This window comes from Podarcis liolepis, assembly GCF_965112155.1.
Source record: "Podarcis liolepis genome assembly, chromosome: 12".
Lineage (NCBI taxonomy): Eukaryota > Metazoa > Chordata > Lepidosauria > Squamata > Lacertidae > Podarcis > Podarcis liolepis.
The window spans coordinates 2,417,879-2,435,875 of NC_139563.1; the positions used below are offsets into that span (position 1 = coordinate 2,417,879).

General features: G+C 48.7%; 1 protein-coding gene across 2 annotated transcripts in view; it reads right to left on the reverse strand.

Annotated features, from left to right (window-relative positions):
- The window catches only part of LOC310689188 (SCO-spondin-like), a 179,159-nt gene that overhangs the window by 154,323 nt on the left and 6,839 nt on the right, over positions 1 to 17,997 (reverse strand). For both annotated transcript variants that reach the window (XM_083466452.1, XM_083466451.1), the window contains exons 6-16: positions 16,205 to 16,307; positions 13,130 to 13,288; positions 11,696 to 11,778; positions 9,404 to 9,532; positions 9,143 to 9,290; positions 6,882 to 7,122; positions 4,642 to 4,780; positions 3,801 to 3,927; positions 2,527 to 2,699; positions 1,148 to 1,369; positions 445 to 610 (exon numbers count right to left, since the gene is read on the reverse strand). In XM_083466452.1, the coding sequence (XP_083322578.1) occupies positions 445 to 610; positions 1,148 to 1,369; positions 2,527 to 2,699; positions 3,801 to 3,927; positions 4,642 to 4,780; positions 6,882 to 7,122; positions 9,143 to 9,290; positions 9,404 to 9,532; positions 11,696 to 11,778; positions 13,130 to 13,288; positions 16,205 to 16,307 (1,690 nt within the window). The remainder of the gene's footprint in view (positions 1 to 444; positions 611 to 1,147; positions 1,370 to 2,526; positions 2,700 to 3,800; positions 3,928 to 4,641; positions 4,781 to 6,881; positions 7,123 to 9,142; positions 9,291 to 9,403; positions 9,533 to 11,695; positions 11,779 to 13,129; positions 13,289 to 16,204; positions 16,308 to 17,997) is intronic.

Below are 17,997 nucleotides of genomic sequence, written 5' to 3' on the forward strand. Positions count from 1 at the left end.
CAGCTTCCGGGTCGTGTGGCCACCATGACTAAGCCGTTTCTGGTGAACCAGAGCAGCGCACAGAAACACCGTTTACCTTCCCGCCGGAGTGGTACCTATTTATCTACTTGCACTTGACATGCTTTCGAACTGCTAGGTTGGCAGGAGCAGGGACTGAGCAACGGGAGCTCACCCTGTCGCGGGGATTCGAACCGCCGACCTTCTGATTGGCAAGTCCTAGGCTCTGTGGTTTAACCCACAGTGCCACCCGCGTCCCTCTTAGTGCCCCCCTAAATAATCCCACCACCATCCAGGGATGGGTACCACCCACTTTGGGAACCGCTTTATGAGGTTCTCATGGCCTGTCCCTATTCTCCATCCTACCCTTGTGGGCACTGCCATCTTGGCACTTGCCCGAGCAACACGACAAGCACACCCGCACCTCCCCCCCCCCCAGAAACTCACGGCAGAAGCTCTGGTTCCTCCAGGTGACCGGGGCTCCCTCCTGGGCGCACTGCCTGGCGTAGGCAGCCACAGCGCCACACAGGCAGTCTTTGCCGGTGGAACAGCCACACACCTCATAGAGGCACAGCTGGTAGAATGGGTCCCGCTCCACCAGGTCGTGACAGGCCTGCAAGGGGGGAGACGGGGGCGCTGGCATGAGCAAGCAGCCTGGTTTTTCCAGGATGCTGAGATGGCTTGAGGCAGGCCCAGACGGTCATTAAGACTTGCTCAGGTGCCAAAGATATTAATGTGAAAATGCAGCAAAAAGCAATAGATGGTGCCAGGGACGGGTGCCAGGAGCAGGTCAGTCATAACTTACACGGTGTTAGTGAAGTTAACTCTTTATTCAAGGAAACAAGGTCTACTTAGGAGGCCAGACCTAATAATAATAATAATAATAATAATAATTTGCACCCTACCCATCTGACTGGGTTGCCACCGGCTTGCCTGTTAGGGCCTCCCTGGGTATTCTCACCACCCCACAGAGCCCAGCAACAACTACTTTGGGGATCACAAAATAAGAGGATGAAGATGGATGGCATCGGGATGAGATCTCCACCAAGGACATGGGGCCGGAGTCTTGCCCAGATAAATCTCCTGCTTTTGCCTCGGTTTCGGGGCTACATCTCCTCCCCCTAGCGGGCTGGAAGCCCTCCCCTCTTACCTGGAAGGGGGGGCTGTGGAGGACCTCGCAAGCCGCCTCTGCAAACTGCCTCCGCTGGGCGTACATGCTGCAGGGGTCAAAAGGGAACGCGCCGAAGGAGGGGCAGTCGTGCGAGATGCGGAACTTGTTGGCGAAAGCAGCTGCGCTGGACTCCACGTCTCCCTCCGGCGTGGTGAACTCATCCTGCTGGTTCCAGTTGTAGGTGCCGCAAAGGCCTCGGACCTGGAAGGCGGAAGAAGGGACATACAGTGGTACCTCATGTTAAGTCCGCTTCATGTTACGCTCTTTCAGGTTACGCCCCGCAGTGACCCGGAAGTGCCGGAAAGGGTTACTTCCGGGTTTCGCCGCTTGCGCATGCGCAGAAGCACAAAATGACATCACGAGCATGCGCAGAAGCGGCGAATCGCAACCCGCGTGTGCGCAGACGCGCCGCTGCAGGTTGCATTCTTTTCATGTTGTGAACGGGCCTCCGGAACAGATCCCGTTCGCAACCCGAGGTACCACTGTACTGCTGAGCCAGGGCCTTTTCCCATCTCTGGCTGGGTTGCCAGCGACGGTCTCTTTTGGACAGAGATGACTTGGCCACAGCCCTCCACGCTCCAGGTAACTTCCAGATTGGATTGCTGCCATGTGCCCTACATGGGGCTGTCCTTGAAGACGACTCGGAAACTCCACTTGGACCCAAAGGCAGCAGCCAAATTAGTGGTAGTGGCAGGGTGTGTGTGTGTGTGTGTGTGTGTGTGTGTGTGTTTCCATTTAGATCTCATAAACCATTTCAAAACTGCTTGCACTGGTTATCAGCTTGTTTCTGGGCCCAATTCCAAGTGCACATGCTGGCTGTAAAGCCCCATATGAATCAGTCCCCAAATACCTGAAAGACCGTCTCCTGCCCTACAGACCCTGTCAGGTGCTGAGATTGGAGGAAGGGCCCCTCTTGCCTCAGAAGCTCAGGGGTGGGGGTGGCCCAAGGGGACAGGGCCTTCTCCGTGTTGGCTCCTAAGTTGTGGAATTCCCTCCCCTGGCAACTTCATTGTGCAGCTTCTGGAGGATGCTGAAGAAGCACCTCTTGTTCCTGGCTTCTGACACTTGAGGAGGCTGTTTTTTTAGGACCCACCTTATTTTTATGATTGTTTTAAATTGCTTTTTAATAATACCTTTAACCTTCTAAGCCGCCCTGGGACCTTAGGGTGAAGGACAGGTAATCAATCAATCACTCAATCAATCAATGTCCCTGAGTTTCTGGAAACTCAAGGGCACACCAGCTACTTCACACACCCTATGGGTCTAGTTCTAAATCTAAACGGTGGCCCACTGCACAGCTCAGAGCCGCAGGCGAGATGTTCCTGCGAAGAAAATTATGATTCCCATCCCAGGCTCACCTTGTTGGCAAAGCTAGGCTGGAGGGTGATGTAGACTGCCGGAAACTCCAGGCCCCACAGCAAGTGAGCCCCAAAGGCCTGGAGAAGCAGGAAGGAGGAGGAGGCGAGGCGCACCGTCAGGTCGGCGCTGGCAAAAGGGAGGGAGACTTCTTGGCCGTTCACTGACAGCTCCCCTGGGAAGCAAAGGAGGAAGGTGAGAGGGAGGGGTGAAAAGGGGGTTAGACTAGATGGACAGTAGCTCGGGAGGACCAGAGCATCTGCAACCTTGCAAAGTGAGCTCATTGTGAGAAAGAAAATGCTTTGCACAGAGAAGGCCCCAGATTCAATCCCTGGCATCATCTCCAGTTGCAAAGGGGATCTCAAGTCTGAAGTACTGGCTGGGGAAGGCCTCTCTCTGTCCAGGATTCCTGGAGAGTTGTTGCCAGCCTGAGCTGGATTGACCAATGATCTGTCTCAGGAGGAGGCAGCTTTGCAGGTTCTTGCGATGATTTATCACACCACAGGCATCTTCCAAACCACCTTCAGTTTGCTGAAGGAAACCATTGCCATTCTCAGACTCTGAACTCTTGCACCCTGAGAATGTGGTAGCACGTTTGTGCCAGGATGGGGGGTGTCAGGGAGAGGCAAATGGGAAAAGATGAAAGGACAGAAACCAGCAGTTATAGAGAGCCTAAAGAGATTATCAGCAGCTTGTCGTCTGACAGTGGGTCTGACGTAGAGGGGGAGGAGAATGAGCCTGGAACAAGTCATTCTGGGCACAGAGGAAGTCAGGGGAGGAGTTTTCGCAGACTTGCATGCTGGGTGCGGAAAAGGAAGAAGAAAGATTAGAGGTGGCAACTGCGCAACAAGGAGAAGGATGCTAATTGAAAGGCTGGAGATGTACATTTGAACTTTGTCAAATAAATCAAATAGTTTGGAACGGGCTGGGAGCCCGGAGTCTTATCTATGCCAGCTAGACAGCATTCAGCCTATGAAAGCGGGCTGCAAGGAACCTGTCTGGCTTCACACAAGCAACACCTGTGCTATTCCATGCTGACGTGCCTCACATGCGCACAAAACCTCCAGCCTGAGCCCGGTGAATGCATTTGACCGGATAGAGTGGGAACCCTGTAGTCCTCCAGATGTTATGGGACTCCAACTCCCACCAGCCCTAGCCAGCAACGATCTGGAGCAAAATCTGGAGAGCCTCAGGTTAGCCTCCTGCCCGCCCATCCCCTATAGCGTTGATGCCCACTCATGAAAGATTCTCCATAACTGTCACCTCCCTCTCTCACCTGTGAAGGACAGGCGGGCAGAGACCTTCTGCACAGTAACGGTCACAGAGTGGAGGCAGCTGCTGGTCCCTCGACTCCCACATGCCACATTCTCCGAGGAAATGTGGAGCTTCCCATCCACATAATCCTGTAAAGTGGAGGAAAGCAGCCCCGAGATCAGTGAGATGACAGTGGCGAGATTGTTACAGACACCAAGATGGGAAAATACAAAGCTACCTACTATGGAGGAACGATTCCTAAAATTATTGGACTTGGCTGAGATGGCAAAGTTGACGTGTTTAATGAGAGAGAAATACCTATTGGCATTTATTAAGGATTGGAAACTTCTCGTGGAGTTTTGGTGTGAAAGAGAAAATGAACTTGTAGACCGGAAGGCTCAGAAATCAGGAGAATCAACATTTTAAGAAGGAATGGGGAAAGTTTATAGTTTACCTTCGAGACCATTGTAAACAGTTAAAATTGTTAGCAGGATTGTAATAACACTTGTAACATAACAAGAACTATGGATATAATGAATATTTTAAAAAATGGATTATTATAAGATGCAGCAGAAAAGGATTATTAATGGAACCCATGGAGGGGGGGGGAATGCCAAAGATTCAGAGAAATGTTTTTTCTTTCTTTTTTGATTATGATTTGTGATATGAGTGTAAATTTCAATCTGTAAAATCAAATAATTTTTTTCATCTGAAAAAAGGAAAATGAACTTGTAATACCTGGATTTTGTATAATTTTCTTGAAATTAAACAAATAATGAGGTTTTCCACCAAAATGATTGAAACCCAGCTGGAACCACACTGCCCCCACTCCCACCTCCTGCCTCCTCACCTGGACCCCTTACCTGCACTAGGATATACTGGCATGTGCCATGGAAGGAGAAGCGCTTGCGGTCAAAGGTCAGGTAGTGGGGGTCACCGGTTATGGCACATTCCCCAGAGCACTGGTCCCGGGAGCAAAGCCAGCGTCCCCCTTGGCACGTGCTGTGGGGAGAAGGGAATGGGAGTCACGTCAGGGTGCTAGAGCAATAGCCAAAGATACTGCTGTGAGAGCCAGTGTGGTGTAGTGGTTAAGAGCGGTAGTCTCGTAATCTGGTGAACCGGTTCGATTCCCCACTCCTCCACTTGCAGCTGCTGGGTGACCTTGGGCCAGTCACACTTCTCTGAAGTCTCTCAGTCCCACTCACCTCACAGAGTGTTTGTTGTGGGGGAGGAAGGGAAAAGGAGAATGTTAGCCGCTTTGAGACTCCTTCGGGTAGTGATAAAGCGGGATATCAAATCCAAACTCCTCTTCTTCTTCTTCTTTTTCTTCTTCTTCTTCTTCTTCTTCTTCTTCTTCTTCTTCTTCTTCTTCTTCTTCTTCTTCTGTGAGTTTGAGGGGGTCATTCTGGATGATGCCCTGGGTGTCCCTTCCAATTCTTGGGGTTCTGTGCCCAAGGAGGGTTGGAATCTAACAGAGGAGCCTGCTTAACTTCTCAGGCAAGTTTATTGTAAGATAAGGACCATAGCTGGACAGTTAAGTACCATCCTTAGCGTCCCCCCAAAAATGGCTTGCAGCACAAACTGCGACTATGCGATGGCGGTCTCTTGGCTCTCCTTTCCTCCATCCCTCTCACCTAGCTAGGTAGGAGAAAAGCAGCCAGAGAGGGGTTGGAGAGCTGAGCTGGGAGCAGCCTGGAAGCTGGCGATGCAGAGATCTGCTTGCTCTGCGCTGGATCCGAAGCTGTGACTAACAGAGACGCAAGTTCTGTTGGGTGGCTGATGCCGTGAGCCCCTCCATCATACGCTCAGGTTGCATTTATGTGTCAATACAACCATATAAACTAAAGACACTGCAGTCTCCGCTGACCTTCTTTCCAAGGAAACTGAACCGTTGCCTGAAACCCCTGGAGCAGGCTTCCGCAACCTCCGCCCTCCAGATGTTTTGGGCCTACAACTCCCATGATCCCTAGTGAGCAGGACCAGTTGTCAGGGATAGTGGGAATTGTAGTCTCAAAACATCCAGAGGGCCGAGGTTGAGGAAGCCTGGCCTGGAGTCTCTCACTGCTCAGAGATGGCAGGCGTCAATACAGTGGTACCTTGGTTCCCCAACACCTTGGTTCCCAAACACCTAATACCCAGAAGTAAGTGATCTGGTTTTTGAATGCTTTTCAGAAGCCAAATATCCGATGCGGCTGTCGGCTATTCTTCCTGGGGCGCCTGCACCAATCAGAAGCTGCGCCTTGGTTTTCAAACATTTCAGAAGTCAAACGGACTTCCAGAACAGATTAAGTTTGGCGCTTTTGTTTTGCTTTTTATTTTGCGTTTTTGTTTCTGAGCCTTTTTTTGGTTCATTTGTTTTTGTGACCGTGTGGAACCCAGTTCAGCTACTGATTGATTGATTGTGTGACTGCAGAAGTGGATAAAACAATGACTATCATCAGTGCAGGTAAGAAAAAAAATAAGTTTTAATTTTTATCATCTACAATACTGTCTTATTTATTTTATAGTACAGTACATTGATTATTGCTTTCGTTTTATGGATCAATGGTCTCATTAGATAGTAAAATTCATGTTAAATTGCTGTTTTAGGGGTTGTTTTTAAAAGTCGGGAACGGAGTTTTGCAGTCCTTTCTATGGGAAAGTGCACCTTGGTTTTGGAGCGCTTTGGTTTAGGAACGCTTCCGGAACGGATTAAGTTTGAGAACCAAGGTACCACTGTATATGTGTAAACTAAAGCATGCTTCCTAAGACAACAACAACAATAATTTATTTATTTTAACCCGCCCATCTGGCCGGGTACCCCCAGCCACTCTGGGCGGCTTCCATCAGAATATTAAAAACAGAATAAAACTTCCCTAAACAGTGCTGCCTTCAGATGTCTCTGCTGACCTCCTTTCCAAGGAAACTGAACCCTGAGAAAGCGCTGTAACCCCTGACTCCTCTCCCTTCCAATTTACAGTTCTGTGATTCCAGGAACTCCAAGAATGCCAGCTACCCCTGGGTGAAAGATACTGCTGTGCTTGGCAAGACTAATTGGACTGTGTCTCCCCTCCAGCTATCCTGAGAAATAACCTTTTGTGGGTACAGAAGGGCAGAGCCTCACCAACGGTTGCATCGCTGCTGGAGGACATCTCCCGGGGCGAACTTCTGGCGCCGGTGGAAGCAGGGACACTGGCTCTCCGGGACGCAGGCCCCCCCTTCCAGGTAGAGGCCGGCCGGGCACTCGCAGCCGCTCACGCACTCGTCCCGGCAGTGCCCTTCCTCGGCTGCGCCCACCGCAGCACAGCTGGCAGGGCACGAGGAGACGCAGTCGGAGTAGTGCTTTCCTTGCCCACACGACTTTTCTGTCAGGAGGGAAGAAGAGGGGCAGTTTCAAGGGGGAGGTTTCCGGATGTCTAGGGAGAACTATGGGGGACACAGCAGTCTTCCGGGGGGGGTGAGAGAAGCTCCTGCCCCCCTCTTTCCCTCAGCAAACTGGCCTCCTCTTATCACAGCCATCAACATGATCATCGCCCCATTATACAGATGTTGGGGGGTGACCACACTCAGAATGCTATGGAATACATGTAGGCAGGGCTGGATTGAGGTTTGATGAGGCCCTCAGCTACTGAAGGTAATGGGGCCTTTTCTATGTCCAGGTGTCCTTTGTCAACAACAAATTGTTGCTGCTTTTTGTGTTGAATATATAAAAGGTAAAGGGACCCCTGACCATTAGGTCCAGTCGCAGATGACTCTGGGGTTGCAGTGCTCATCTCACTTTACTGGCCGAGGGAGCCGGTGTAGCTTCCGGCTCATGTGGCCAGCATGACTAAGCTGCTTCTGGTGAACCAGAACAGCTCATGGAAACACTGCTTACCTTCCCGCCAGAGCGGTACCTATTTATCTACTTGCACTTCATGCTTTTGAACTGTTAGGTTGGCAGGAGCAGGGACCGAGCAACGGGAGCTCACCCCATCGTGGGGATTCGAACCACCGGCCTTGTGATCGGCAAGTCCTAGGCTCTGTGGTTTCACCCACAGTGCCACCCGCGTCCCTAATGAATATATGTTCTATGGTAATTTATGGTATCTCAAGCCTATTTGCACATGTTGCCTTGCAACCAGTCCATGCAGAATGTAGGCACCCTATATATAGAAAGGAGCAAACCAGTGATATTTTAGGGAGCAGGCAAGCAGGTGGGGCCCAAGACTTACATCATAGGAGCCTGCACAACACAAAACACTGTTGCTGGATGTAGCTTTTGTTTTACTTGCTTTTTATCTTATATTTTGGAAATGTACATCCAGGTTCCCCCCTTTTTTTGAGCCCCCCAAGAGAGTGGGGCCCTAAGCTAGAGCTTGTTTAAGCTTATAAGTAAATCTGGCACTTGGTTTTGGGGTTAAAGCAGGCATCCCCAAACTCGGCCCTCCACATGTTTTGGGACTACAACTCCCATCATCCCTAGATGACAGGACCAGTGGTCAGTGATGATGGGAACTGTAGTTACAAAACATCACACAAGTAGCCAACAGTTGCAGGGGGGAAGTCAGGCTGGCTAAAGCTCAGAATGAGCTCAGGCTTGCAAGAGAAGATAAAAATAATAATAAAAGGTTTCTTCGACTAGGCCTGGAGTAAAAGGAAGAACAAGCAAGTGGGAAGTCCTCTGTGTGGGGAAGATGGAGAAATGCTATTGGGTGACAGAGAAAAGACAGAATTCTCAACACCCCCTTTGAAGAAGAAGAAGAGAAGAAGAGTTTGGATTTGATATCCCGCCTTTCACTCCCCTTAAGGAGTCTCAAAGCGGCTAACATTCTCCTTTCCCTTCCTCCCCCACAACAAACACTCTGTGAGGTGAGTGGGGCTGAGAGACTTCAGAGCAGTGTGACTGGCCCAAGGTCACCCAGCAGCTGCATGTGGAGGAGCGGAGACGCGAACCCGGTTCCCCAGATTACGAGTCCACCGCTCTTAACCACTACACCACACTGGCTCTCACTGGCTTTGCCTCTGTCTTCACCCAAAAGGAAAGCGATGCCCAGACCAGTGATAACAGAATAAATGATGGAAAGCTGGAGTTGCAGCCCAAGACAGGAAAAGACGAAGGGAACACCTAGCTAATTTCAATGATGAGCTGCCCCCAAGGGTGCTAAAGGAGCTTGTGGGTGTAATCTCAGAGCCTCTGTCTATGATCTTTGTGAATTCCTGGAATTTGTGGAAGCCACCTTGAGTCCAGGTCTGGGGAAACAGCAGGATAGAAACAAGAGGAGGAGGAGATTGTGGCCAATGTGCTGGAGTCACACAGCCTTGGAGAAACATGCCTTCTGCTTTGAGGGGTCGATGCCCCCAAAGGCAGGTCCTTCCTGGGTGCCCTGCTCTGTCCCTGCTTACCACAGAATCCAGCCCGCCTCCAGCTGACGAAAACGCTCCTCTGGGCGCACTCGCGGGCGTAGCCGGCAAAGATCTCGCAGATGGCACCAAGCCCAGCTCCGCTGCAGTGCAGGTACATGCAGGTGTCGTAGAAGCCTCTGGGGTCCACCTGCCGGAGACAGAGCCAGAGGCCGGACCTCAGTGAGGGTGTGGCATGAGCGGGCAAGAGGTTGGAAGTTAAAGGGAGGCCGGGGAAGGCGTGTGGTGTGGCAGACCCCTCACCTCCGAGTGGCATTGGCCGAAAGGGCCGGAAAGAAGCTTCCGGCAAACGGACTCTGCCTCCTGCTGCTTCCCTCGGCCTTCTGGCGATTCGCAGCTGTGAGGCTCCTCTGCGGCGTCTTGACAGGGGATCTAGGGCAGGGGGTAGTAGAGGTTACCATCCAGACACTTTCGCTGTGCAGATACTGGTGGCTACGATACAATACGGTGATCTTTATTGTCATTGTCCCATACAGAACAACGAAATTGAAAAAAATCTACATCAGACATTCAAAAACCAACAAGCCTGCTATCCCAGCCTGGTTAGCCCCCTAAAAACTCTGATACCTCATAATTGAATACAATATACTCACATAGAGACTACCTTAATGGTAAAGGTAAAGTTACCCCTGCCCGTACGGGCCAGTCTTGACAGACTCTAGGGTTGTGCGCTCATCTCACTCTAGAGGCCGGGAGCCGGAGCCGTCCACAGATACAGTGGTGCCTCGCAAGACGAAAAGAATCCGTTCTGTGATTCTCTTCGTCTAGCGGTTTTTTCGTCTTGCGAAGCAAGCCCATTGACAGATTAGCGGATTAGCGCTATTAGCGCTTTTAGCGGCTTTTAGCGGCTTATCGGCTGATCGGATCAGCTGATAAGCAGCTTAGCGGCTTAGAAAAAGGGGGGGAGGGGAAAAAACCCGCAGGAACTCGCAAGACATTGTCGTCTTGCGAAGCAAGCCCATAGGAAATTTGTCTAGCAAAGCACCTCCAAAACGGAAAACTCTTTCGTCTAGCGAGTTTTCTGTCTTGCGAGGCATTCGTCTTGCAGGGCACCACTGTACTTCCAGGTCACATGGCCAGTGTGACATCGCTGCTCTGGCGAGCCTGCACCAGCGCAGCACACGGAACGCTGTTTACCTTCCCACTATAAAGCGGTACCTATTTATCTACTTGCACTTTAAGGGTGCTTTCGAACTGCTAGGTGGGCAGGAGCTGGGACTGAACGACGGGAGCTCACCCCGCCGCGGGGATTCGAACCGCCGACCATACGATCGGCAAGTCCTAGGCACTGTGGTTTTACTCACAGCGCCACCCGCGTCCATAGAGACTACCTTACATTGCATTAAAAACCAAAATCGCATTGGGATAGAAACTGTTTCTCAGGCAGCTAGTCCTAGTCTTTATAACCCTATACCTTCTTCCAGAAGGCAGAAGCTGAAAGAGATCATTTCCGGGGTGCGTACTATCCTGCACTATCTCTGCAGCTTTCTTATGGCACCTGGAAGCGTAGATTTGATCCAAGGTGGGAAGAGTGCACCCAATTATTCTCTCCGCATCTTTACAACCCTGGACAGCATTGCTTTTTCCCTGACCGTGCAGCTCCCAAACCACACACAAAGACCACTCTCAACAGTACAATGGTAGAATGCCATCAGCAGGTCCTTTGAGGGATTGTTTTTCCAGAGGATTCTCAGAAAATATAACCTCGGCTGTGCTCTCTTCATCAGGTCTTTGCTGTTTTCTCCCCAGGTTAGGTCACCTCTCAACTCCATTCCCAGAATATATACTGTTTAGCAGAGTTTCTCTTCTTTCTTTCGTGGACGTGGTGAACAATGAGGAAGTTATTCTAAAGATGACTCACAAACTCTGTGAAGTCTCGGCCAAGAGATATTATTCCCAGACCAGGTACAAGCATTGCAGTAGCAAATATATTTTTGACTGTTAAAATAAACGGGAATTAACAGGACACTTTCAAACAAAAGTCTGATCTCCAGCACGTCGTAAATTACAGGAACAGTCCTTCAACAGATTTCACAGGCAACACTCTTCGGACAGACGTTTGCAAAAAGAAAGCCGAGTGGCCTTCTTCTTCTTCTTAGCACTTCCAGCTGATGCCAATTAAGCTCAAAGAGCCACTCCCATACATAAAGGGAAAACTCTGGAGCCTTCTAGAAACTTTCTACTTGTTTCTGGCAGAATGATTCCCTAACAGGGGGAGGAGGGAGAACTCAGAGGAGCCAGGGCAAATGCTCTCTTCACAGTGGCTCAAAGGGGAGAGCGCCTGCTTGGCATCTAGAAGGTCCAACTTCAATCCCCAGGTAGGGCTAGGATTAAGCCCTGACCGAAAGCTTGGAGAGCCATTGCTGCCAGCCAGTGTAGACAATATTGAGCTAGATGGAGAAATGGCCTGACTCAGTGCAAGGCAACTTCCTATGTTCCGACCTCTCTGCAAACCGCGGAAATGAACCAAAACAAGCCCTCAGGGAGGAAGCTAGTCGTTTGGAAGCGACTTTGGTCCGCACTCGCACCACCTACCAATCCAGCGTCCGGGACGCGCCACGAATTGCCAAAGCTCGCCGCCGAGGTGGCCACATCGCCTCCCACGCGTAGGAAGTCATCTGTGGGTGCAAGGAGAAAAGGAAGTGGGGTGCATGTAGGAAGGGTTCTGGCAGAGAAGGGTGCCGGAATAGCCTTCCCCTCTCGGCCACTAGGGGGCAGGCAAGTTGGGGTGGGGAGCAGCAGGGGAAGGGGCCCCTCCTGAGAAAGATCCCTGGGGGGGATGATCACCCACCCGCCCCTAGGGAGGCGGAGGAGAAGGCGGAGGAAAGGTCAAGTTTCATTGTTATTCCTGTAGGATAGCCAGCTTCATATAACCAACATATTTAACTCCAAAGAAGGGGTTAAAACCATAGAGTAAGGTGTCCTGCCAGGCTTAGCTAGATCCACTTCCCCTCACCTGGGGAGGAACTAGGTAATCAAGCCTTCGTTCACCCCCTGAAAAGCTCAACGTGCAAAGAGGTTCTGAGTTTATTGTTCCAGCTCAAACCGCATGGCTCTGATCAGCCACTCCTAATTTGCTATATACCAATAATTTAGGAGCTTTCGCCACTTTGCAACTAAGCCAAGTTTCACTGCCAATGCAATTGTTCTGACTGATGTAGGGGAAAGCACATGAACTTGACCTTTGAAGAGTTTGTAAGTAAACCCATTTTTAACTTAACAAATATGTGTGGTCTTTTCCTATGCTGGAACAAGAGGGAAATTTTTGGAGTTCACAGGGGCATCTTTTAAAGGTCTAACAGCCTAGACTTCCATGCTTTGCTTTGTTGCATATTTTGTGATTTTAAATCTCTGCTGGGGTTCTCTCACCAAATTTCGATCTGGGCTGACAGGAGTCCCCTTTTATACCTATATTTTTTCCTTACACCAGCAATTGTAAGGGATGGGTTTAGATGAGCTTGGTTGTCCCTTCTGATTCTGCACTTCTGTGATGCTAAGTGGTTCCAGCCATGGAGTCTCCCACTGTTTGCCCTGGGGCATCCACGGGGATTGGGGTAGCAAGGGAGGAAGTAAGGGGGGGCAGTTACCCCCCCATCAAAGGATGAACCATAATCTCCAGATCCCCACCTTTGATTTTTTAAAATGTTCCTTGCATTTGTAGAGCCTGAGAAATAAGTCGAAAGGGCTCTTCTATTTTGCTTTGTGGGAAACCAGCCTGCTCCCCCCCCCAACTTTTTCAGTGGTTTACTTTGCCCCCCCCCCCCAACAAAAGTTTTGCAGACTGCCTTCTAATGACTACCACCCACCCACTCCCGATACAAAACCCAGAGAGCAGCTACCTTGGTCCAATACTGGCGAGTGTTTTGGACCTTTGAGGAAGAGCAACACGGTGTCAGAAGTGAGAACTCCCCCTTCTGTTTCTCCTCCATGGATGAGGGGAAAGTGTGGGTGTCCCCCTGCGGTCTTTACCTGCAGGGTCGTCGTTGTAGACCCCACACAGCCCTCGGGTGCCTCCTTTCAGGTCCGCCCCGATGGTGACGTAGACGGTGTCGAGCCCATCGAACTTGACCCGCACCCCCAGGCCGCTTTCCACGAAGAGGAAGTCTCCCAGCCACCAAACACTGATCCCTGGGATAAAACAGGAGAGGACTTGGTATCGGTGCTGAAGGACAAGCTAAACTGTGGACTCCACTCTCTCTTTCACAGACACACATTGCTTGCATGAGAGACGCCTTAGAATTCTGTTTTTAAATGTTTTGAAAATTACTTGAATAAACATGGTTCCAGCAACAACACGTGGCTGTGTTTAGACTAATTTCGCAGAGAGCGGAATCCCAAGATGGAGACAAAGAATTAAATACAGATCAAAGACAGAAACGGCTGAACTGAAACCACAAAGAGTAGGTGGACGTCAGCAAACCAACAAATTAAAAAAGGAGCTGAATCCGGAACGAGGGACTTTGTGGATAGAATACCCTGGTACCAGTTCGAATTAACTAAATATTGCTTTTTGTTTAATAGGCGGTTTTAGTTTTGTTAATTTTTCGGTTTTGTCGCCGTGCAACTTTCTCTTTCTTTTTCCTTTTCTCTCTCTCTTTAATTCTTTTATATAATGCACATTTATTTTAGATTCTTGACAATTCAATTATGTATACTGTGAAATAAAAAATTAAGGTCTTATATATATATAAGATATGTTGACGACACCTTTGTAATTTGGCCACACGGGAAAGAAAAACTAGATAGCTTCCTCACACATCTCAACAGCCTACACCCCAAAATACAATTCACTATGGAAATAGAAGCCAACAACCAACTTCCCTTCCTTGACGTCCTAATCTACAAAAAACCTGATGGCTCCCTAGGACACACTATCTACCGGAAAAAAACACACACCAACCGCTACTTACATGCACAATCACACCACCACCCTGCACAAATAAACTCCGTAGCCAAGACTCTCATCTCCAGAACCAAACGCCTGGCTGACAAAGACCACTTGACAACTGAGTTACAGAATCTCTCAAATGTGTTAATCGCCAATGGATACCAGCAAAACAGGGTTACGAAGCTAATCCAAAAAGAAACACCCCCCAAAAACCAAGACACAGAAGAAAACAATGGCATGGCCCTCCTTCCTTATATCAAGGGCACTACAGATAAAATTAGCAAAATCCTCCATAAACACAATATCAAAACAGCCTTTTGCACCAACCAAAAAATAGCCAATATCCTCAGAAACCCCAAAGATAAAATCCAGTTGGAAAACCAAGGGGTCTATGAAATACCCTGCAAAGTCTGCCCAGCCACGTACATTGGACAAACAAACAGACGAATAAATGCACGTATCGCAGAACACAAGAATGCCGTCAAAAAAGAAGAAAAAACTTCCTCTCTTTTCCAACACATGAAAGAAACAGGACACGAAATTAATTTTGCAGATTCCAAATTGCTCTTTAACATGGAACATCACCACAAGAGAATAATCATGGAAGCCATCGAGATAGAGAAACACCCTCACAACATGAACAAGCGTGACGACACGTCCCGCCTGCCAGACATCTGGAAATTAGCCCTCCCCACAAAAACCGACACCAGAACCAGAGGCACACAGAACGCCATCACCAATCAACCACACCAGACCCAAACCCAGACCCTCTCCACAGATAAATTACAGACACCATCCAGTAGCCAAACCATAGTGGCACCTCCGGATGCTGCACCCCCCTGCAATCCCTACACAGATCTGGCTGGCACAGGGCACAAAACCACAGCTCGCCCCTATACACGAAGCCAAGCCAGAGCACAACTAAGTGCAGTACAGCCATCTTCTCAGAAAAACTCTTCCAAGCTCAAGAGGTCAAGACACGAAAGCTTTAGCAACTAATCCACACTTAATGACCCACCTAAGTGGTACTCAAAATATCACTCAAGAAATCACTCAAGATATCCCTCAAGTAATTAAGGAACAAAAGAAGAAAAGGCACACTAACCTGGGAACTTCCTCTCTGCCCAGAACGTTGGAGGCTATACACCACACCCCCTCAACAGTATTTATAGGAACTCAAACACTGAGATCCTGCTCTGTTCCAGTAACAAGAAGCCGAAAGCACCAGCCTGAAGATGACGAGTGAGACCTCGTCGAAACGTCGCCTAGACACCCCAACTCTTACACGGGAAGACACCCGAAGACACCAAAACCTGCATTCCTGTACCCGTGAAAATCTACGAAAGCAAATATATATATATATATATATATATAATAAATGTTCATAAATGTACCAAGCAAACACGTACATAAATATATAAACCACATGTCTGAAGCAGCACAGGAAAACAGCCATGAAGCCATTTTGGTTCCCAAACTGACCAAATGTTTTCTCTGCAAAGTCAAAGGAAAATGTCTTTTCCTTCACAAATCCTGTCTTAAGGGTATGTCTGCGTTTGAATAGGGTGAGCCTGTGACCTGGCTCAGGAACGAAGTATTTATCATTACAAAAGACTGGCCAGGCTCCCCAGGGTATCCAATCAAGTGAGCATTAACAGGTAACTTGCCAGACAGGAGATAAACAATGCACTCAGATTTCTATTGTAGATCACCCCTTTCTGTGATGTATGTATGATGTTTCTGGGGGTGGTCTTGATCTGCAGGATGGGAATTTCAAAAGTCTTTATTAGGCCTTGCATGCCATTTTTCTGGGTTCCTCCTCCTTTCCTGCGTGTGAGGGGAGCACCCTGTTGCAACAGTTCAATAAAGATCAGACTTACAAGCTGCTTTGCTTCTCAATATTCTCTGCTTGGCCTCTGTTATTCTCTCCTACCAATAGGGAACCTACGTAAGGACTCTACATGGGCTCTTGTGTACCCCATAAGGGAAGAAGGGCAGATTTTCATTTATTACAACTGTAATAGCTATTTAGAAATGTCTAATGTATGATTAATTTGTTTTTTACTTTGTTTTTTTGTATCTTATGTTTGTAATGTTTGTTTAATTTTTTTTTAAAGGCTTCACCCATCTCCCCACCACCTGCCCCGCTTCCTCACCTTTCTGCAAGCGGGGCTCCCCCTCGGGCACCGCAGCGCCGTTCACCGAGACGCGCCGTCCTTGAGCCACGACCAGGTCGAGGCCGAACAGCAGGCGGAGGTCCTGGTGGGGAGAGAGGGTCTCGTGAGGTTGGGGGGCTCCCAAATCCTGCTCTGGCCAGAGTCCCAGGGCTGGCCCAAGGCATTCTGGGTACCCTGTCCCCCCCTCCCCAAAAAAGCCAAGGTACAGAGTTAAAAGCCAAGGGCGGCCAATGCTATTTGAGGGGGGGGTCTCTCCCTAGGAGAAAGAGAATTCCTCCGGTGTCTCTTCCTAGGAGTGAAAAATAATAATCATAATTTTATTATTTATACCCCACCCATCTGACGGGGTATGCAGTAAATAATATAATTTATTGACAATAAATAATTATAGACAATAAATAGTATTAAATTATATATTTCTGCCCTTTCATGACACCTGAACTCAGGTGTCTGAGGTAACCGCTTCATTCAACCTAACATCATCATCATCATCTTCATCATTTGTGCCCTTCTTTTCCTCTGGCAGGGACTCAAGGCAGCTCACAGATAAAAATAAGAACAACTAAAAACATGAGGGGGGCAGAGAGTGGAAACAATCATTAAAAAACAATTAAGCTCTTTTCTTTTTATTTCTTCCTTTCCTTTTCTCTTTCCTTCTTTTCCCACCATTTTTATCTTGTTATATCAAAAAAAGCTTTACTAGGACTTCCGGCTGGTCACCCGATCAATGATGGACGGGAGCTCTTTCGGCTGAAAGAGCCGCGGCGCTTTGAAGATTGGGGTGACCGTGAGAGCATTGCGGAACCCCCCAAAAAACTCAGATTGAGCATTCTGAGGACCTGGTGTTCTGGCGGGTACCCTGAGTGACTCCCCCGCTCCCCGGTAAGTTCTAAAAAGAGCCCCAAGAGCGAGCGGAGTTGGAGACGTGGGCACTGTGGAATCGACTCGCTTTCTTCACTGCACGAAGCTCCACGTCCGGCGATCGTGAGCGACCAATTTCTCCGAAAAAATAACTGGAAAACTGTGAGTAAAAAGGATCTAAATTTGGTTACATAATTGGACAGGAAGGGATTTAAACACGGAGGTCGATCCCTTTCTGCTGAAATAAAAGTGAAAGTAGCTACCGCTGACCAAAGCCTCAACCTGAAAAGATCTTTAAAAGAAAAACTTCCAAGTAAAACTTTCAAGCCCCTCTTTTGGCAGGGGGAAGGGGGGAAATTTTGACAGAATGGGATCTGGCAGAAAATAGACTCTTGATTTCTGAAGCGGACCTCTCAGTGATGGAAGGCTAGACTCCACTGTTACGTCATAAAGGGAGAGGATAATTTCAACTTTCGTTTTCCTCTTTGGGGAATACAAAGTAACTGCAGCTGCCTGAACTGGCTAAAATATTGCATAGCTCACAGATAAAAATAAGAACAACTGAAAACATGAGGGGGTGGGGAGTGGAAACAATTAAAAACCAATTAAGCTCTTTTCTTTTTCTTCTTTCCTTTCGTTTCCTCTTTCCTTTCTTCTCCCCCCCCCCCATTTTTATCTTGTATCAAAAAAAGCTTTAATAAAAAATATGCAAAGTATGTTAAGTATTAATAGAATTAAAGCTATGTATCTATAATCTGTTAAAAACACGCAGATAATTACCATGGAAACAGCGCAGTCGGGCTGGCCATTCCCATTTGAGGCAGGGCTGGCAAAATATCTGTCCACTTCTTCCTCCCAGGCAGCAGGAACTCTGCACATGCTCTGAGACACCCTCTCTGTCCGCATTATGG